Source organism: Osmerus mordax, chromosome 25 (genome assembly GCF_038355195.1).
Source record: "Osmerus mordax isolate fOsmMor3 chromosome 25, fOsmMor3.pri, whole genome shotgun sequence".
NCBI classification, from domain to species: domain Eukaryota; kingdom Metazoa; phylum Chordata; class Actinopteri; order Osmeriformes; family Osmeridae; genus Osmerus; species Osmerus mordax.
Window position 1 is genome coordinate 5,500,799 of NC_090074.1, and position 21,859 is coordinate 5,522,657.

At 47.9% G+C, this 21,859-nt stretch overlaps 2 protein-coding genes across 4 annotated transcripts in view; one reads left to right on the forward strand and one right to left on the reverse strand.

Moving 5' to 3' along the window:
- The window catches only part of nrg2a (neuregulin 2a), a 30,759-nt gene extending 18,662 nt beyond the window's left edge, over positions 1-12,097 (reverse strand). The window contains exons 1-2 of the mRNA XM_067228642.1: positions 12,081-12,097; positions 11,540-12,024 (exon numbers count right to left, since the gene is read on the reverse strand). Of these exons, the coding sequence (XP_067084743.1) occupies positions 11,540-12,024; positions 12,081-12,097 (502 nt within the window). The remainder of the gene's footprint in view (positions 1-11,539; positions 12,025-12,080) is intronic.
- A 1,833-nt stretch (positions 12,098-13,930) lies between these two features.
- Positions 13,931-21,532, forward strand: puraa (purine-rich element binding protein Aa). Of its 3 annotated transcripts, none has more exons than XR_010874835.1 (3): positions 13,931-14,065; positions 17,666-18,809; positions 21,068-21,532. XR_010874835.1 is itself a non-coding variant. In XM_067229286.1 (2 exons), the coding sequence occupies exon 2, from the start codon at positions 17,743-17,745 to the stop codon at positions 18,598-18,600; it is 858 nt and encodes a 285-aa protein (XP_067085387.1). In that variant the 5' UTR covers positions 13,931-14,065; positions 17,666-17,742; the 3' UTR covers positions 18,601-20,309. The 3 variants fall into 3 exon arrangements, 1 of the variants encoding a protein (XP_067085387.1); XR_010874836.1 differs by lacking the exon at positions 21,068-21,532 and adding an exon at positions 19,968-20,309; XM_067229286.1 differs by lacking the exon at positions 21,068-21,532 and having other exon boundaries at positions 17,666-20,309.
- The last annotated feature ends 327 nt before the right edge of the window (positions 21,533-21,859 follow it).

The following is a 21,859-nucleotide window of genomic DNA, read 5'->3' on the forward strand; positions in this document are numbered from 1 at the left end:
TCACGTACGTAGGCGCAACCGAGGCCGAAAATGTGGGCCTCTTCGGTCTCTCTGGTCGGAGGATTTACCAGTGATCCCGGTGAACTGCATGTAATAAGGCTAGGAGCTATCCGGGTCACACAACTGGAGCTTTTTAAACAAGCTATAGTGACAAGAGGAGAAACTTGGGAAAAGGTTTCTTTTATTTTGGATCATCCACCCCCCCCCCCCCCACACACACACACACGCGCATTTCTCGAAGCACGCGCAAGCGCTCCGCATTCTTCCCGTCGGATCGAATTCCTGACGTGCCCTCGGCTTGTCCTTTATCTCCAGAATGTGCTCTGGGAGGCAGGGCAAACATGTCACACGGGAGGAGGAAGCGCTCCCCATCCCCTCTCCTCTGCTGCCCGGCGCTCGCCGCTCTCTTTCTCTCTCTCGTCCTCTCTTGCTCTCGTCGGATCTCTGGTTTCCTCTCCTCCCCGCTTCGTTTTGCCTATCGTCTAGTCTCCTCTCTTCTCCTTTCCTCGACTCTCCTTTCCTCTCCTCCCCTCCCCTCCCCTCCCGTCCAGTCCTCTCTCCCCTCTCCAGTCTCCTCTCCACTCCTGCCTCCTCGCCTTCTGCCTCCAGGAGTCTCGCCTTATCAGGGTCCTCTCTCTCTCTTATCTGTGTTGTTTGTTTTCCACCGGCCACGAATGCCGTCTTTTCCTGGAAAAACTGTGTGTGTGGGGGGGCGGGGGGGGGGGGGGGGGGGGCGCGTTGACGCAGAGCTCAGACCCCGGGCTCAGATGGAGCAGACCCAAGAAAAAGGCAGCATGAGGGGAGAAGAGCGCGGCGAGGGCACTAGCGCGGGACGGCGGCAGGGAGCCCAGGCGAGGACCGGCAGGGAGGGAGGTCGGGTGTGTGGCCGAGCCGGAAGGACAGGGGGCGACGGGGGAGATAGCCGGGGGCACTCAGCCCTCTCCTCCAGGCCCGGGGGCCAACTGACCTCTGACAAAGGCAGAGAGAGATGGAGAGATTGAGGTGGGGAGAGATGGGAAATAGAGGGAGGGAGAGAGAGAGAGAGAGAGAGAGAGAGAGAGAGAGAGAGAGAGAGAGACAGACAGGAGGGGAGAAGGGGAGAAAGAGACGGAGAGAGAGAGAGACACAGAGAGAGACACAGAGAGAGACAGAGGAACTGAGGGAGCGAGAAAGGCACAGATCAAGTGAGGGAGGGATAGAGGGAGAGAGAGAGGGAAGGTGTAGCAGAGAGAGAGTCGCATGGGGTTCCAAACATCCTCAAACATCTCAACAAATGTCTCCTTGTGCCACTGCCCATCTTGTAATATTCACTCAACTGAAATATATGCAACAAGCTTCCAACTATGATCCACAATACAAACCGTTTCCATGTATTCACTGGTTCAACATTGTTCAGAGGCCAGCGAAGACACCTCAAATCAAGTTTTTAAACATCTGTGTCATCGTGTTGTTGCCATAACGCGATCTCAATTATTAACACCGCCTCGAGATCCTATTTTAGGGCATCAATAAAATGTGCAGAATTTGGCTACAGCAAATATGTCTTCCCAGCGGTTAACAGAAGAATTATCGCTATCGAATGACAAAGCTGTACTAAATGTTGACAAAATGTTGACAAGGCATGTCTGCTGTGAAAATGGCCGCCCTCACAGCCAAGTACCTCTGTACTTTGTGGAAGCGTCAAAACCACTAATCCTGTGGGCTCCAACACAGGCAAGTCCCATTTCAATTCTCTTTGACACTTTTTATTATATGTTATATTTGGAAACATGTTGACCCATTCTCGTGTGTCAGTAGATCCTAGGGGTGTTCTTATCAAGTCTTAAGACCCCAAAATAACATGAGGACAAAAGAAGCTCCCTGTTACTTGTATATTTTGTAGGTTGCCTATTTTGTAGGCAATTTCTCCCTGTACCACTGCTATACTCTATTGTACTCTACTATAGTCTGCTCTGTTCTCTGCTCTGCTCTGCTCTACTCTATTGTACTCCACTCTAGTCTGCTCTGCTCTACTTGACTCTCCTCTGCTCTACTCTACTTTACACTACTCTTCTTTAGTCTGCTCTACTCTACTCTACTCTGCTCTGCTCTGCTCTACTCTACTTCACTCTACTCTTCTCTAGTCTGCTCTACTCTGCTCTACTTTACTCTACTCTGCTCTACTCTGCTTTACTTTACTCTACTCTGCTCTAGTCTGCTATACTCTGCTCTACTTTACTCTACTCTGTCTACTTTACTCAACTCTGCTCTACTTTACTCTACTCTACTCTGCTCTCCTCTGCTCTCCTCTGCTCTACTCTACTTTACTCTACTCTGCTCTACTCTGCTCTACTCTACTCTGCTCTGCTCTACTGTACTTTACTCTGCTCTAGTCTGCTCTACTCTGCTCTACTTTACTCTAGTCTGCTCTACTTTACTCTGCTCTAGTCTGCTCTACTCTACTTTACTCTGCTCTACTCTACTCTACTTTACTCTGCTCTGCTCTACTCTACTTCACTCTACTCTTCTCTAGTCTGCTCTACTCTGCTCTACTTTACTCTACTCTGCTCTACTCTTCTTTACTCTACTCTGCTCTGCTCTGCTCTACTCTACTTTACTCTACTCTGCTCTAGTCTGCTATACTCTGCTCTACTTTACTCTACTCTGGTCTACTTTACTCAACTCTGCTCTACTTTACTCTACTCTGCTCTCCTCTGCTCTACTTTACTCTACTCTGCTCTACTTTACTCTACTCTGCTCTACTCTACTTTACTCTGCTCTAGTCTGCTCTACTTTACTCTGCGCTACTCTACTCTGCTCTACTTTACTCTACTCTACTCTGCTCTGCTCTACTCTACTGTACTTTACTCTGCTCTGCTCTGTGCGGACGCTCGACCCAGCAAACACCTCTGGCTCCGGGGACTGGTCATGTGACCACGTCATGTGGTCACAAGTCTGGCTCTTGCCGTGAATCATGTCTATTTGTTGTGAACATTGACGTTCCCATATAAGAGTGCTCCTTCTGGGTCATTCAGGCGATATGTTTTTCAGGATGCGTGAGGTACTGAGTTACTACTGCTGGAATATACCGGAACGCGTTCCGGTGTGTTGAACCCGGGGGGCGCTGGCTTGACGATGTTGGTCTCGCGTCTGTCCTCTCCTATAGCAATGTTGCGTGGCGGGGACTAGGTCAGCGCGGCAGTCTGTGAGCTAACCTGGAGAGCGCCCGAGCGGGCCCACGCCCTCATGCGCACGCGCGTCCACTCCCGACCCTCGCTTCTGGCGGCGCGGCTCTCTGCTCTCTATCTCTCAACAACAAGCGAGCTGTGAGCAGACGGGAAGAGGCTCCTTGTTTGTGCAGGGAGATAAAAAAATATACACGTCCCCCCCAAAAAAACGCCGGCTAAAGCCTGTCCAGTTCTCCGGCCCCCCCCCCCCCCCGCACTCCCCCCCCCCCCCCCCCCCCCCCCCCCTCCTGCGACGGAGGGGAGCTTTGCCAGGGGGACCCAGGAGGAACCGGAGAGACAACGGAAAGGATGCGGCTCCGTCCTCGCTCCGCACGCGCACACGCGCACACACGCAGAGCGACAGATTCTCTTTTCTCCGACGTGGTAGCTGACAAGCTGAATGTTGTTCGAGACCGCGTGTTCGGAGCCGGGCTCGGAGTTAGCAAGGGAGCCCAGGGACTCTCGCACTAAGAGACAGGATAATCACCTTAACCTGCATGCACAATCCCCCCCCCCCCCCCCCCCCAGTCAACCGTAGTGACAAATAGTTCCAATAGTAAACGCCAGCACACTGTGAAAGATGGACAGGGGAGAGGGGAAACCAGATAGCTAGGTAAATAAAACAGAGAGGAAACCGATAGAGAACAATGTTGTGGGAGAGAGCGAAAGAGTGAGAGATCTAGACAGAAAGAGAGAGAGAGAGAGAGAGAGAGAGAGAGAGAGAGAGAGAGAGAGAGAGAGAGAGAGAGAGAGAGAGAGAAGTAGTGAGAGACAGTGAAATGTTTTCCAGTGAGGTCATGGTGGATTGAGAGGAGCTATCTCTGTCTCTTCTAAAATACATAAACATTCAGGAATGCCAGCATTGAACGGGGGCCACTTGGGTATCTTGATTAGAGAACTGCCGTGACAGGCCGTTGATTTGTGGGCCCACTTTCAACACACGACAGTCGAATTGTCACAAGTGTTTACAACTTCTGTCAATAAATAGAAGTATAAAGCTATTAGAGTCTCTTAAAGTGTTTGGACTGGACGCAATCCGTCACACATATTGTAGGACAGGAGAGGATAAACATCTTTTCTCCTTAAACGAAAAACAATTTTTTGTTTGGATTTCGTGTTGGTTTTCTGCTGCACCCACATAGACCCACAGCTGTGTTTCTAAGGATACAGTGACAGAGGGCAGTTTCATCCAGCACCTCCCACTACCACCCCTGAACATTCATTCATTCTTTTAGAAAGCCTTTTCATGTTAAGACACACATCAATCCACACCTACGCCATACCTGAGGAAACAAACCCTCTCTCAGGGTATGTTGCGTGTGTGTGTGTGTGTGTATGTGTGTGTGGGACGAACATGCTGGACACGTCCGTTAAACACACCAGTAGGCTTCTAGCTGCAGAGCCGGCAGCAACTCTTTCAACACTTCGGCACGCTGCGCACAAACCCTGCTGCCCTTCCCAAGCTCCTTTTGTTCTGCGTCTTTCTGTCAGAGTCAAGCTCCTGTCACGGACACCTTCGCCGTTTCCTCGAGACATATATCACTGCCTGGCGGAGAGACTCCATTTTGACGCGCACGCATGCACAAACAGTTTGCCTTTTTATGTTTTGAAGCGCGTTCGTGTAGACGCAAACAAACACCACAAGTTGCGCACGGGGAAGCAAGCGCGCGAGCTGCTTCTACGGGGGACGACGAACACAAACACACGCGTTAGAGGAGCCAACAGCGAGTCAGCACCCCCGCGTAGGTGCAAGCTGGGAGGAAAGTTTGTTTGTGCGTTCGTGGAAACTTTTGAAAGGCGCAGATACGGACATTTGCTGATAGATTCGCAGGTGCAGCAGGGTTAATAGACGAGACAAGACAGCCAGAAATAGACTCCGCAGACGAGGGCCGTGCCGAATAAAACAAAGCGTTCCGCGGGCCGGAAGATGGCGGAAACTAAAACGCAAACGAGCGAAACAAGGCTCCCTAACTGCAGAGCGAGGCCGCAAAATCGGATCCCGTGTTCCTCTCTTAAAATGAGCCGTTCCAGACGTTCTCGTTCTCCTGCCTGTCCGAGAACGGTTCTAACGGCTGACGTTCTCCTCGGGGAACCCTAGGTGCAGCTCCAGAGGCCCAGGCGATCATGGACACGCCATAAAAGGCATCCAAACATTGTTTATAACATGATTAAATACACGGGCTGGAGAGACGTGATATACTGCGGCTGTACGCCAGTGCATCTGGGACCAACTGGAAGTCCCAAAGTTGTTTCGAGCACCCGGTTCTCGTAAAGAGAGAGAGTCATAGAGAGAGAGAGAGAGAGAGAGAGAGAGAGAGAGAAAGAAAGAGAGAGAGAGAGACTGAGATAAAGAGAGGGGGGAGGGAAGAGCGAGAAGGGGAAAGAGAGGAGCGAGAGAAGAAAGAGAGAATCAGAGAGAAAGAGAGAGGGGATGAGAGAGAATCAGAGAGAGAAAGAGAGAGAATCAGAGAGAGAGACCGAGAAAGAGAGAGAGAGAGAGACAGAGAGAGAGAGAGAGAGAGAGAGAGAGAGAGAGAGAGAGAGAGAGAGAGAGAGAGAGAGTCTGTCTGACTGAGAAAGGTCATCTGTTGTGCTGTCCTTTAGCAGCCTGCTGCGCCCTGCGAGTCTTCCTGACACCTGACTGACATCTGCATGCTGCAGCACTGAGGTACACACACACACACACACACATCCTGATGAATAGTTGATGAGCAGCTTCCGGGCAAAAAGCAGTGGGGTAAATCAATTCTCTTAGCTAACAACATACTCTGCTCACCCCCCTCTAACCCCCCCCCCCCAACCAACCCCCATACACCCCCACCCCCCTCCCCCCTTGCCCCCGACCACCGCCACCCCCCCTTCCTTCCCCCACGCGCACACGCCCACGCCGCTCTCGTTCTATCGTTCGCCATCTTTGAAGGCCGCCACGCCGTGCGCTCCCCGCGCCCCCCCCCCCCCGCCGACGGCCATCTGCAACCCCGACGTGTCCCTAAAGGCCACTCTGTCCTCCTGGAGCGCGGCTGGCTGCTCGGGAACAACCCGTCGACGGACTTCGGCGTTTCCCTGCGGACGGGATGAAAGGCGAATCGGAGGAAGACGCGGACGACAGTTCGCTGCCGTTTTCCTATTGGACGGATCCAGCTGTGGACAAGCCCCGCTGATAGAGGCTGCCATCACCATGGGGATCGACAAACATCGTTTTCAAATAGCGGACACTGCAGGGCTTAGCGCATACCATTGCTGCTCCATAGAAACTAGCGGTGCACAAAAGTATAGGGCTTAGACTGATAACCATCTCTGACTTTCAAGGGGAAATGTTGTCAAAGGCCTTCCGTAAGCAGATTTCAATATTTAATCGGGCATTTTCTACCGGTTGGAGTTTGTGAAGGAGAGGACTGCAGTAGAAGAGAATTACTGAATAATTAAAGAGGTGGAGTCGACTTCTGCTGCCTCTCCACAGCAGCAGGACACCAGCCAATTAGTCTCTGACGGCTGGCCAATGAGCATCACTTAACCACAGGACGCCGGCCAATCAGCCGAAGCGATGGTTGGGACACACGGTTCGCGGCTGAATGCAACAAACACGACCCCACAGAGGATAGACCAGGTAACATACGTCATGGCTATCGCTGCTGATGCAAACGGTGACGGGGATTTCGAAGCATAGATGCGGTTGAAGGGGCCATCAGGGATTACCCTGAGCACTCACTTAAGAACACCTATGAATTAATAAACACATGGCTCGTCATGAAAACAAGTGCACACACACACACAGAGAGCACACGGCATAGCACGCTAGTAGCGGTCTAGCACAGCCGTCGCTTTTCAGGAACAATAGGCGTCCGAACCCGCTGGTTATTTGTCCGTGGAGGGAACTGGGTTCTGGATTGGTGAAATACGTTGACTTGAGTGCCAACAACAAGCCAGACTGGAACTTAATTGAGTTCATAAACATTCCGCCCTCACTGCTTTCCGTCGCTGGACAGGCCAGTGGAAATAAAGAAACCTTTCGTCCTTTTTTTATAGGTCTACTATTTGTATTTTACTCTGGGGCGGAGGAAAATAACAAGCTCCTTAGTGGCATTCCAGCTGGCCGGCTGCTGAACAACTTTAGGGTCGTCTCATCCCTCTCTCATCCTGATCACACACTGCCTCTTTGTGGTGGATGCGAAGCATTCTTCGCTGGAGAGGAGCGAAAATTCCAGCAAGGATCCCGAGTCACGAGTCGAGCCCCGCGTGGGTCTAGACATGTTTGCGGTCAGGGTCACAATCCAGCAACCTCGTTTAAGTCTGCTACACGACCGGAGGAGATACCAGGGAAGTTTTCTTTTTCTTTTCTTCTCTCTCTCTCTGTTGAACGGACACTGGGTGTAACTGGTGGTTCCTGACGTGCTGTATACGTCCCCCGGTTTGGGCTTTCGAATGAGACTGGGACCAAAGACGCATTTCCTCCAGACGTGTTCACGTTTCGCCGGGGCGACGCGGTTCATTCCCCAGCCACAAACCCCCCGCCCCCCCCCCACCCCCCCCCCCCCCCCCCCCCCCCCGCGGCCTTTTCATACGACCTCGGTTAAGCAAACAACGTTATCGCCGCGACACAAATGTATCTCGCGGCTCAGAACTCGAGATTAATTAGAAAACATCAATAGCAACGCAGAGGGCATTTGGTGCCGTGAAGAAACGACAAGAAGGGGGGGGGGAAGGGCCAAAACATTTCTCCTCAAATACTGTATGCTTGTAGCTTGCTTGTCCTGCGGTGCCCAGCAACAGGTCAAAACTAATCCCAGAGCTGGACACAAGGACTGAACATTCCCGACCCTTGCGTGCCCCCCGCTGACCTAGTCCCACCTTCATAAACGAGTCTCCCACAGTTAGCCTGCGACCTCTGGGGCAGCGTCCTCCTTTCGCGAGCTAAACCTTAGCGAGGAGGGGAGGGAGGGAGAGAGAGAGAGAAGGAGGAGGGGGGGGGAGAGGGAGAAGGATGAGGACGAGGAGGGGGGGGGGCGTCTTCGGTGCGTACGCAAACGAGGCGCCAGCCCCCGAAGGAGAAGGCCGGCCAGACGGGCCCCCTGACCGCAGCCCCTCCGCACGACTCGATTTGCCGGGGCGTGACCGGGGGGGGGGGGGGTCGTTACGAAGCCCTTCCTGAGCTGTGCCCCACCCCCACCCCAGCCGCCCCCGCTCCCCTCGGCCTGGTCGGGTCGGTCACCCTGCTCCTCCTGTCCCCTGTCCTCTAGTCCTTCGAGGACGCCGCGGCTTCCTTTTTCCAGTAAAAATCCCCGATCGAACGCGACCGCACCGGTGTCAGCTGTGGGATAAGGGGGGGGGGGGGGGGGGGTGCGTGTGCTTCCGCCCTTCCGATCGGATAACGATGACCTCGGTGAAGGAAATTGAGGAGAAGGATTTGGTTCCTGATATGGGTCATCCTAAGTACAAGACATTTCTGGGTTGTCTCCACTCTCTCTCTCTCTCTCTCTCCTCTCTCTCTCTCTCCCTCTCTCTTTCTCTCTCTCTCTGTATATTTCTTTTCTACGCAGAGAACGTGCCTGGGTTACCATGTCAAAGTTGGACCCACAACCTCCGGCCTCCTGTGATCTCGGCTCCCCTCGCATCGCCCTCACTGGGACTACACCCTCTGGTACATCCTTTGGCTCTCAACAGAGGGGAAATCGAGGTCAACAATGTCCCGCATCTTCGTCTTCTATTGGACAGAAGCACGGAAGTGAGGCACGCATGCACTACTTGCACCTGCTCTGCTGCCTGTTGATAGGTACCTGTCACAGCCAATAGGGGGCCTTGTCTCTCCTGTCAATATCCCTTGCCGGATCTTTCCAAATCTAGTTTGGTCGAAGCAGTCTTTGCTGGAAAACACACACATCATCGCCCTTATTGGGTAAAACAGTTCCCGTTCCATGTTGGAGTGTTAGTTTGTGTACCATGGTGTAGATCTTGCCGTAATGTCATTCTGGATCGGGTGGATCCAGTGTGTGACACATCCCCGGTGCCCAGGGAAAGACACCATGGGCACGTCAACAGCGGGTGTTCCTGCTCTGTTCCATATAGATGTGCCAAAGTGCTATCCCTCCATCCTCTCTATCTCTATCTCTCTCTGTCTCACTCGCCCTCTCTCTCTCCCACTTCCTCCATCTCTCTCTCCCTCCCTCCATCTCTCTCTCTCTCCCCTCCATCTCTCTCCTCCCCTCTCTCTCTCTCTCCCTCTCCCCCTCTCTCTCTATCCTCCTCTTTCCCTACCGCTCTCTCTCTCTCTTTCCTTGGTTCATTCTAGAGACAGCCATGGGCAGATCCCCCCCCCCCCATGCCACCCTCCTTCCTGCAGCTGTGACCCAGCGTCGCAGAAGCCCCCTCAGTGACAGATAAACTCCAGGTGATTTCTGGCTGTCATTGTCACCGTGCCCTGCGCTAATTGTTATGGACTTTTCATCGACGTGACCGTGTGAGAGGCCTGCAGGTCAAACTAGCATGGGATCTGGACACAAACTGACAGTAGACAGACAGAAACCGGTTTGGTAGAAAGTAAAAATAATTCGAAAACAAAAAATGACATGTGAGCACACACACACACAAACCATACACACACACACACACACACAAATAAGAGCTGGCTAGAGGGTGTTCATATGTAGTTCTCTGCCAAGCAGTCTATGCGTAGACAAATACTCAGGCCCCTGCTACACAAGGACGAGCTACAACAGTGCTTCCTCCTATCTAGGCTGAGCCGTATGGGACCAAAATAGGCTACTATTCTTTATCCCGAATAAATCGGAAGCTCAAAACCAGATGTGACATATTTCAGATCGCAGTCAGTACAACGATAGCATTCATTTGACTGACTTCCCGTCAGGCCCGAGCAGAGAGGAGCAATGTCAACTGTTGCTAGGGCACCACTCCAGCTGGGACCTCCGCTCAGAGCAGGGCGGATATCTACAAACAATTCAGCACCAGGCTGCATCGGCTGGAGGAACGAAACCGCAGTTCGGAGGCTACACTCTTTTTAAGAGACCTAGACTCATAGATTCGTTTTTACGTAACACTCCAGACAACATAAAAATACAAAAACGATGTGTAATACTCCATTTCCAGCGTATAAAAGATCACGAGGGTCGCATGCTTGGTTGAATCAGGACCATGGACAGAGACCATGCGATAGGGAAAGGCGGATAACCAACCATGGTAGCCTGCCAATGGCAGTCTGGTGTCTATGTGTGTTCTTAATGAACGATGACGTATGCACGCCACAGATACGTGAAAGAAGCAAGGAGAGGAACTGATAGGTCTTCGAGGTCAGGGACGTCATGAGTCTTCCTGCTCCAGGAGGCGAGGCATGAAACCAAACCGGCAGACGACCCAATTTTAGCGACAGGTGTGTGAGAATATTAGGGGTAATGACGTGGATGGGGCCACCTGTTTGACCAGCCCTCAGTTGTTTCTTAGCAGGTTCCCCTCCTCAGATGGGATGGAAAGGCCTTAACGTTAGGCTCCACCACTGATTTTCCACAAGCGCAGAGCAGCAACGGCCGGCTAGGACAAACTTTACATCTGAAGCAAATCATCCTACAGTGCAACCTTGCCGTGTGAACACGCGCAATACGGTGGTTTCGATATGCTGACGATATATCTGTAAACATCCAAAGAAAAGACGCATCGGTAAAGACGTTTCACGAAAATCAATATGCACGTGTGTGCATGACTGTGTGTGTGTGTGTGTGTGTGTGCGTGCGTGTGTGTGTGTGTGTGTGTGTGTCTGTGTGTGTGTGTGTGTGTGTGTGTGTGTGTGTGTGTGCGTGTGTACGCACAAGCGCATATCATACACACATTGATGCAACGCCACGGCTATGCTGCAACCGGTAATTCAATGTTTGAGTCAACAAAATGATTAACGCCTTCCTGCTTAGCGATTTTGGAACATAACTTAAGATGCATTTGTGAGAGAGAGAGAGGGAGAGAGAGAGAGAGAGAGAGAGAGAGACAGAGGGGAGGGGGGGTAGACGGAGAAAGAGAGAATGTGATAGCGAGAGGGTGTGTGTGCGTGCGTGTGAGTGTGTGTGTGTGTGTGTGGCTATATGGAAACCCCAGAGAGTTTACTGGACTGTCGAATGCATATTGCAGCATAGACGCCCCATGGGCACCCATCTGTTACTCCCTCGAAAACATCTTTCAGTGAAAATGTGTCACCTGCAGACCTGCGTCGAAACGCATATCCAAGAGGGTTGTGACCGGTTACAGAATCACTCTCACAATGGTCTTACCACAATCTGCCGGATTTAACTTTACAATAAGGCTAGTCCTATCCCACGATATAGGAATCAACTTACCGCAGTCTTCACACAAGATGTTCCCAACATCTTTTTTTAGATTCTTCCCACTCGTATCTAGCGGAGTAAACGATGCCTTGAAAACCAAAGGCTCTTCGGTTGGGTCCATGAAAAAAATGTACTTATGATTCTTTTTCACTTTGGCGCACGGAGCCTCCGATCCGAATTCCCCCACTGTGACGAGCTGCTCCCGCTCCAAACCCCCGCTGTTCAACGGCCACAAGTCCAGCACTTTGACATTCACACTGTATGGCTCAGCCGAGACGTTCAGAGGCGCGGATTGCACCTTACCCTCGATCACCACGGCGGATTTGTAAGCCTGGTCCTGCAGGGAATTCAAACTCGGGGAGTAGCAGGCGAAGGAGACCCCGATGACCAGCATGGATAAATGTACTGAATCAAGCCTCATGCCGCCTGCTTTGGCTTGGTGGTCGCTGGTCGCGTTGCGGCAGGGCTCTTTGGGCTGCGGGGCGATGGCGGTGGAGCTGGGTTGAATGAAGAGACAGCAAATAGGCTCCAGTAGCACGGCAGCGCGGCAGACCTTGCGTAAGTGTCCATGCCATCGGGATCCGCTGCTTTTTTCCGATAATTTTGCAATGGGGAAACACCAGCTAGGAACCGGAAACCGCGTAATGATGCTGGGTTTAAAAATCCAGTCACTGCATACTGCTAAAAATACATTCTAAAGCTGCAAGGGATTCATAGGTTCCCCCCTTCAGAAGATGCTCCTATTCTGCCATAGTAGCCAATCCGCAAGACGACGCCAGTCTATCTTGGCCCCAAAAAATTGCAGTGGTGAGCGCCCTGTTCAGCTGTGATGATTTTCGTAAAACATTAGCCACTGAGAAAATACGTCAAATGCTGCAGTGAGCAGTATGTTTCCTCATCCACTTGTAGGATAAGACATAGGCAACAATACCCTACATTCCCCAGACGCAATATTTTGTTCGGCGGCTAATAAACCGCCTTCTCCCCAGCCCCTGTCTCTCTCCGCCTCCCCCCGCTCACTCACCACAGACGGAGAAAAAAAGATGCCGTGCGCCAAGGACTCCGCCACAAAAAAAAGAAGCTGTTATAAGATTGGAGCACTGTGATAATCCGACACATAGACAGTTGACAGGTCACCAAACACTCCTAATCCCCATAATGATTTCTACATGATGTTTCCCATCACCAAACGATTTCACGTAAAATGAACTAAAGAAATGAACGGACAGATGCATGAAGCGTCCCCTACTAAAATTGCGTCCAACAGTAGACATACCCCCCACCCCCCCACCCCCCCTCAAAAAAAGACGGTAAACGACGGTTTAAATGCAGATGCAGGCAGTTCCGCTCTTAGCAGGCATATTTAGTCTTGCTGCGATGACTAACGCGTTTCAAGGCGCCGGAGTCTTTAACAGACTATTCTGAATGAGTTTTACGTCTCATTCCATTATTAAGTCATGCCCTGCATTCAGGTCACATTCTGTGCTCTGCCTCTGAAAACGGAAGCTGAGATGCAATGCATCAAATTCGTAAAAACTAAAGCCCGGCAAATCACATGTTTGAAGAGGAAATATGTCTTTTAATGGCATTAGCAGTGCAAGCAGTGCCCTATTCAGAATTGAATATTTGGAAGTGTTCACTTTCAAAATGGCAATGCCAATTTAGGCTTTAAGGCTCTGAGATGATGTTCAAAGACAACTTCATAACAGTCGACATCCTACATATAGCGTCAAATATGTTGAGCGTCTAACTAACATCGATGAGTTGTGATTTTAATGCGGAAAGATGACCACTGGATGACAGTTTCAAAGTATTTCAAGGGCGACATCTGCTGACTATTGTGCGTTTCACAGTGTAGGTGAAGAACGTGAGATAAAGAGGTTTAGGCTATGCAATGTTGTTTCCAGTTGCCAAATGTGGCTAATAGGCCAAGTAGTATAGGCCCCTAGTTGTTATCGCCGCAAGAGGCCTTCACAATAGTCTCAAAGCACATACTGAAACCAAGAAAGTGTGCTTTTGCATAGGTAAGAGCCTACACGCTGTACAATGTGTTTGCGACGCGTAAACAACATGGTGTGGCTGTCCATGGTTCTGAAAATAAACTGAGTTTTCAGTCTACTACACCCTACAAGTTTCAACACGAGGTTGATAAAATTACAAAACATATTTTTTAACAAATAAATCCTTTAAGCAGGTGGTGAAACACTTGTTCGAGGTAAAGTCTCGAACTGCAATTTCTCAGAAGCATCTGTGCGAGGCGCACGATTATTGCAGTATACCCGGTAACTGAACGTGCTGACATCAGAGGACAAGCGTGCGGCGTTGGACTTGCAGGCTACGTGCGCCTCTCTCCATGCCACGACTCGCTGTTTCGTTCCATCTTGTGAAGCGGTGAATCGGCAAGGCAGCACCGCGGTAGTGTTGACAGTAGGCCTGTAAGCAGTTATTGTTATTCACCTCAGTCTCTTTCACTGTCTGCCTGCCTGCGACGACACTACATCCAGGCTGTTAGGGCGCTCTGTCTGCAGGCCGAGCGAGGTAAGGCATATGTATTCTTCCTCGTTTTATAGGTCTGTGACTTTGAGAAGAGGACGACGTTTTATATACATGTCATTGCATTCATTAGTGCAATACTGTCACTTGGCAGTGTCTTGGCATGCATGCCACTTAAGCGCAACGTCGACTAGACATGTTAGGGTTCGCCTTTTCGACTGATATAAAAAGAAAAGTCGTTTTCTTAAGCAACGTTGAGTTGTCACACAAGCGCCCGCATGCAAGTAGCCAAACACACACAGCGTATATCGGTGTTCTTTAAATCTCTCATATGAAGTGCACACAAAACATTGTCAATTAAAACTGTTGCACTATGCTGTCACGGAGTGTTGGCTATGATTTGGCCACTAATGATTTTGGTCACAAATGAGGCTGTAGGCAGGCCTTCTGACATGACACTTCTACAAGTGCGACCATGCTTTTCAGATGATCTTCTGCGCCTTTACAATTCCTTGTACAATTGACTCTTAAAACATACAAAGTCCTAATAAAGTGTTAAAATCACAATGATATCACTCACAAAAGTAAGGACTACCGTGACCTGGTCGCGAGTAAAGGCTACAGTGCGGAAATCAGAGGGCAAGAAAATCAGACGGTACTCCCACAATTAATCCCTTCTTTTTCAAAGGCCTAAGGACATTGTATAGCCTAGATTAGTTGTGTGAAATCTAAATTAACTAAATGACAGCCTGACTCAATTGAAAGTAAGAATGATGACAATTAGCATAATCCTTCACGTTAAACTCTAAAATGTGGGATCTGCCATTCTATTACAGCAAAAACATCTTATATCGGCCTAAAGTGCTCTGTGAGATATGAAAACCCTTTCGCGTAACATGCCTAAGACTAATTGAAGAAAGTTTATAACAAATAAAAACATCGACGATTGAGATAATAGCCTTACGTTGATTATAGCCGTATACGTTGAACGTTTGACAACAAAACCGTTTCTTGACACTCTTCTTGTGTTAAACATTTTAAAGAATGACACCATCCGTGCAATATACCATGCAATTCAAGCACATGTGCATTAACCCATGCGAGAGGAACGTGGGACGCAATTAGAGTAAAAAAATGTATGGAAATCATTTTCAGAATAGCAAAATTTTCGTGCCAAATTTCGATGAGCCAACTTTTGCACTCAACTAGGCCCTACATTTGCATGTCGTAAAAAAAGCATGTCCTTTAATTTTTTTGAACCAATGAATCCCTTTACCATACTACCATAAATATTCCCTGGCAGTACAATAACACTTCATTTTTACACACATTTTTGTGCAGAATAGATTCTAAAATACAAGGCTGTTTTAATAAAGGTGATCTTCCATAGGACAAATGATTCACATTTACTTATTTTTCTTACAAATGCACAGCAATGTTGCCATTTATCAAATTCACTTTTTAGAAACAAGGTCTAGGGCTATTTTGTACTCTAAAGGTTCCTTTTTGCTTATTGAGCTCATTTAAATCGAGTTTAAGGACATTTGTTGGTCATATTAAATCCAAACCAAGAGCAAGACTATGATTAGAAACTACTGGAAATGTTATTGCTTTTGTATAAGGCTATACGTTTTAATTGCATACGTGTATTTCAATCTATAAAAGTATGCTGGATAGTCTAATGCTTTTCAAACAAACTCCAAAATATTTTGTTATGAGTTCATCAGGCATAGGCCTATGTGTTGATTGAGATAGGCTCAAACTATTTACAGGGAGCATTCGTTTTCTGGAGCATAAAGGAGCCTGCTGCAATTACGTGGCTTTATTTCTGATACAGATCCGTTTACATTGCCTTTTGACTAATAAATAGGCTACCTTAATAAACAATCAAAATACTACACAAGTTCTTAGTTTTTCTCAGTTTGGACCAATGTAGACATTTTCAAATTAATTAAATTAGGTATATAGTTAAAATTATCAAAAACGAACTGGGAATGAGAGAAAAAAGTAGGCTAATAAGATTTCAACATTGGTACGATTACCCTAATCAAAATTGTCTGCTGAAATTAGGCTATTCCAACTGTTTGTAGTTCAAAGGACAAATAAAATGTTCACAAATCACAGAACTATTTCAGGTTCGACAAATTAAATATAGACAATAAATTGGCTGCAGTTCAATATAATCAAACCAATAAGAAATAGCCTAATTCGATTTCCAGTAGGCTAAACATCCTTTTCATTTTATAAAAAAAAGGGTTCAAATTGAAAATATGTCCATATACGGAATAGGCCGAGGCTCTCACGTGTGGAGAAGCACCGTGCAAAATCCTTGGAGTGGCACTAGAGACGGATCTACACACATCGAAAATCTTAAACTGTTATTTGTCCAAATATATTATAGAGTAGGCGAGACAGGCAACGTTTAGGATAAAATATGTTAACTCAAAGGCATTTTACAATAGCCTAAGCGACTACTCGGCCTATGGGCCTACATATTTGTTAAAACGTGTCTTCTTGATAACCTATAATTCAGAATAATAACTCATTAGATTATTTTATTTTGATATAGGGATATTTAGCCTCCCTGAACAGGACACAGGGTAGGCCGAAAGCATATGAAATAGTTTTGACGTCAACGGCGGCATCTGCGTAGGAAAGATTGGGAACGGAAAATAGGATACAATTACATTATAGTCCAAAATAAGGCTATATTTACAGACATCTGCTATATTTTCGCATTACAGTTTTCTCTCAATTACATAGGCTATAGAAACTCATCTCAAAATATTTCCTCTGAACCGATTTGCACTTGCTTCTCTGTCAATAGTGGCCTAAAAAACATTAGTCCACATGTCCTATATCCTATATAGGGTAGTATAGAAGATTTCGATCCCAGTCGCGTCTGCTGTATTAGATGACTGATGTTATTAACAGCTGAGCAAGTTCTGACGTTGACATGCATATAGGTTCAAAATCAAACGGACTGAGCGTGATCTACACATTTCACTGTTAACTGAGTTAAATGAGCCACTGGGATGACCTAGCCTATGTCATTTTGGTAGGCTATATAATTGAATTTCATTGAGATTAAACGACCAGCCCTTTCGGCACACACAAACCTGTCAGAATAGGCTACATGGGATAGCAAATAAGTTTACATTTACAGAAGTCCTCACTTCGTTTCATTGGAATATCCACATATTTGTTAACAATAATTCCATGCCACCCATCTAGAAGATAGCAAAACATGAAATGGGCTAAAATGAACTAAATGCCCTTAGCCTAAAGGTCGGTCTAAAGTACTGGAATGCCAACCAACACACAATATTTGACAATATGTATGCATACTTTGAGTTTTTACTACATCATGGGCTATATTATTGTAGCCTATGTTTTCTTGTATCTTAACACTATTTGCTCTTTATACAAAAAAGGTGTTTCTAATTCCATCGCAACATTTTCAAGTGAGGGTATTTGATTTTTAAAACGGTATAATCAATATAATCTTTTAATACTAGGGTTACAAAACGTAAAGTGATCAATTTACTTAAATACAATGGCCAAATAGTAGGCGTACTTTATGTTACGGTTTTTAAATGATACTTTAATAGGCTTCATAGACATATCTTCGATTTCTTTGTGTAGATCTCGCGAGAGCGGTGGCGTGGCTGGCTGGCTGTGGAGTTGCAGTAGACAGAGGGAGAAGGCAGGCAGGCAGCATCATGGCGGACAGAGACAGTGGAAGTGAGCAGGGAGGAGCAGCCACGGGCCCGGGCATCGGTTCCATGCAACCAGTGACAGGAGGGGCGGGCTCGGCTTCCGGGCTGCAGCATGAGACGCAAGAGCTGGCGTCGAAGCGGGTTGACATCCAAAACAAACGATTCTACCTGGACGTAAAGCAAAACGCAAAAGGCCGCTTCTTAAAGATAGCTGAAGTCGGCGCTGGGGGAAACAAGAGCCGCCTCACTCTCTCAATGTCGGTGGCAGTCGAGTTCCGTGACTATTTGGGGGACTTCATCGAACATTATGCCCAACTGGGACCAAGCAATCCGGACATCGTACAAGATGAGCCGCGGCGAGCACTTAAAAGCGAATTCCTGGTCAGAGAGAACCGTAAATACTACATGGATCTGAAAGAGAACCAGAGAGGACGATTTCTGAGGATTCGACAGACCGTTAACCGGGGGCCCGGTTTGGGATCCACGCAAGGCCAGACGATTGCTCTGCCTGCCCAGGGACTTATTGAGTTTCGTGACGCTTTGGCAAAACTCATTGACGATTACGGTGTAGAGGACGAACCTGCGGAGTTGCCCGAAGGAACATCCTTGACTGTAGATAACAAACGCTTTTTCTTCGACGTGGGATCCAATAAGTACGGAGTCTTCATGAGGGTAAGCGAGGTGAAGCCAACATACCGCAATTCAATCACGGTGCCCTATAAAGTATGGTCCAAATTCGGGAATACTTTTAGTAAATACGCGGACGAGATGAAGAAGATCCAGGAAAAACAGCGTGAGAAAAGGGCATGCGACCTGCAGCAGCAAGAAGAGATGCATGCTGATGATGGAGAAGAGGATTGATATATAGCGCAAACATGCAAAAAGTAATCAAAATAACAAGAGAAATTATAATTAAAAACTTTACTGTATAAAGAAAGATCTAAAGATTTAACTGTAACTGTTTAACTCCAAGGGAGCACCACCCACAAAAAAATAAACCTACACAAACTGACAGTTATGACATGTTGTCACCCATCGCTGGATGTTCCCACTTATCCACCATTAATACAGTAAGCGGCTGCTAAACAAAGTAATAACATTATATATGAAACGTGTTTCCTACTTGATGACAAAGAAGTGAGTGTTTATTTCCCTTATTAACGAGAACTTTTGTACACGTTAAAGCTATTATGAAAAGTGTTTGCAATGTCAAAATGGAGTTATTGCCGAAACTAGTCCTTTTCATGTGAGCAAATGACTTCAGCACAAAACAGATGCTTTACTTTGTTTTAGTTATTTTATTTTGTTTTTTTCCCCTCACCTAATTCGAAACCATTCTAAGAGGTTGACATAGTGTACTTGTCAAATCTACCTTTTACCTGTGAGCAGAGGTTTGTTTACACATGAATCATATGAGGGCTAGGCCTGCTTTGGAAATTTAAAGATGGACGTAATGGAGTCCAAAAAGGTACATAGGCCATTTCATGCAATGAAATAAGTACGCTCTCTCTCCCTCTTTCTGTTGTGCAATAGCCTATGCATTGCATACAAAGTGGACATGTCAAATTGGTCAATGTATCTTGACACAATGGACTTTGGAGAAGGCCTTCAAAAGGAATATTACGACTCGTAACCTTTTTTTGTTTTCGGTAAAAAATTGTTGTCATGCGGATAGGTATACTATAGACTATGTTTGTGTCTCCTTGTCATGCAAATTAGTTCTTGAAAAGGTACCTGTATTAGCCTAAGATCGAACACTGACAACATGCAGCAGGTGGAATGACTGGAGTGCGTCGAAGCATATTTGTTCCCTAGATACCAGAGCTGTCACTCTAACCAGCACCCTCCATACACACCTCCAATTGGCTTCGTGGTCAGTTGGCAGTGCTAACAAAACCAAGCGTAGCATGATTTTGTGTCCGAATGTTTTCCATTTTGGAAACGCCAGAGCATTTCCCTGAGAAATCAGTCTTGGACCAGGAAATATCAGTCTACCAATGGCAGTTTCGAATGGTACCAAGAAGTGCTGTTTGCTGCATGTTCACCTGTATGAAGTTGATGGATGTTCGATGTTGGCCTCTTAACTCTGGGGCTCGACTAACCCCCCCCCACCCCCCCCCCCCCCTCAGCCTGTTGATTTCCCCACACCCCCATAAATGTCAACTGAACTACAAATGACTGTACTGCACTAGATCTCATAAAGCCTACTTCTCAACCCGCGCGCTCAGCGTTATCTCTTCGTAGTTTTAGAAAAAGCCGTCGCCGCGGTCTCCGCCGAAACTGGACCCCCGTCCATTGGCCGGAGCCACACGTCCGAAAGATGCCCGGCGACGTCGGGTGGATTTGCAAAGCCGGCCTTTTAGTGATGTCAGGCGTTGTCATCGGGAGAGACAGGAGTACACTCCGAGATCCCCCCCCCCCCCCTCCCCCCCGAGCCGAGAGTGTCCTCTTGAGCATTAAAAAACAACCTGGTGCCTTACACACTCCACTGGCTGACACGCTGGCCCCATGTTTTGGATGGCAGAGTGGGTATGTTGTCCATATACATAGTGCTTTTGTTGTTTTTCGTCCTTTTGTCACTATTTAGTTTTGGTTTTTCGGGGGGGGGGGGGGGGTTCGGCCCGCATGTGCCACCGCACATCAACAAGAAGAAGCCGAGGCTTTTTGGCTTTTTTTTTTTTTTTTGTCACCCCCCCCCCTCCCCCTTCCTCTCCCCACCGATCCCGCCTCCAGGTGTGGGCCTACATGGAAGAGGGGCGATCCGCCTCGATCCCACAGAGTTCCCTCTTGACCACACGGCTCGGGCCGGGGCATCACGGAGAGCAGGAGCCGCCTGGCACAACTCACCGTGGACTGGATCAAGAGGCGCACCCAACCGGTGGCCAGCAACGGATGCTTGTCGGAGGCACTCCCCCCCCACCTCCCCCACGCCGCCCCTTGTGATTGTTCTTTTGTATGTAGTTCTACAGCTTGGACAGTAACGTGTAATTCTTAAGGCCTCAACTGAGGGGGAACAGTCCGCATGTCTTGTTTTCAGTTCTTTCGATTCTTTCGCTTGTTTTCGTTTGGACCTTCTCAGCGTTATTCCACCACGATGTGTCATTCTGAAACTTTTCTGTTGTTGTTGTTGCTGTTGTTGCTCACAGAGGATGTTTTTTTGTTTCCAGAGCAACATTTCATTACTGTGTGCAATATCGTATGTGCCAATGGTGGCAATATATGTATATCAATTAAATATATGATTAATATTTGAACGCATGATGTGGCTGAATTCCATGTTTATTTATCTCCGAGGTGTTATAATACCTTTTTTTTACCTGCACTTAAGGACTTCTCCATCCATCCTGGGAGGTGAAATCACAGAGCAAGCTTATCCAACGTGGGGGGAGGGGGGGTTCCACAGCCAAACATCACATTCTCCCTCCAACGCAGCCGAGAGCTGTCATCTTAGTACTAGTCCCTTGTCAAGTCTCCCTCTGGTGTTGGAGTGTCAGAGCATCATGTGAGGGTCGTTGAGAAGGGAGGGGCTTCGCGTTGTGGAGGCAGACGGTGTGCGGCGCCGTCTCCTCGTCCGGTGCGGGGCTGCTCGGGGTACGATGCTGACGAGGGGGTGCGGTGTTCTGTCTTAGGGGGCCGTGTGTAGCACTTTTGCTTTTTTCCCAGGTCGACGAAATGTTTGACCGCTATTTGTTTGAAATAATCTCAACAAAGAATGTCTCTCTCTCTCTCTCTCTCTCTCTCTCTCTCTCTCTCTCTCTCTCTCTCTCTCTCTCTCTCTCTCTCTCTCTCTCTCTCTCTCTCTCTCTCTCTCTCTCTCTCTCTCTCTCTCTCTCTCTAATGCTCATGTTCTCCCATGTTCATTCCCTTTTAAGAGGATTATTGATTAACACATTCGGTGATTGTGCATCGAATATAATTTATGTATATTTTACAAATGTTCAAAATAAAAGACATTTTAATTTACCAATTTCTATTAAGTGAATCTCTTAATGTTTGCACATTTCTCATGTAGGAACTGATATCTTTGTAAGGTTTTCATCTCATTGTCAATAATCAATACTATCAATAATACTGGGTCACTCATGTCAATGCCATTACAATACACGTGGTCATACAATCA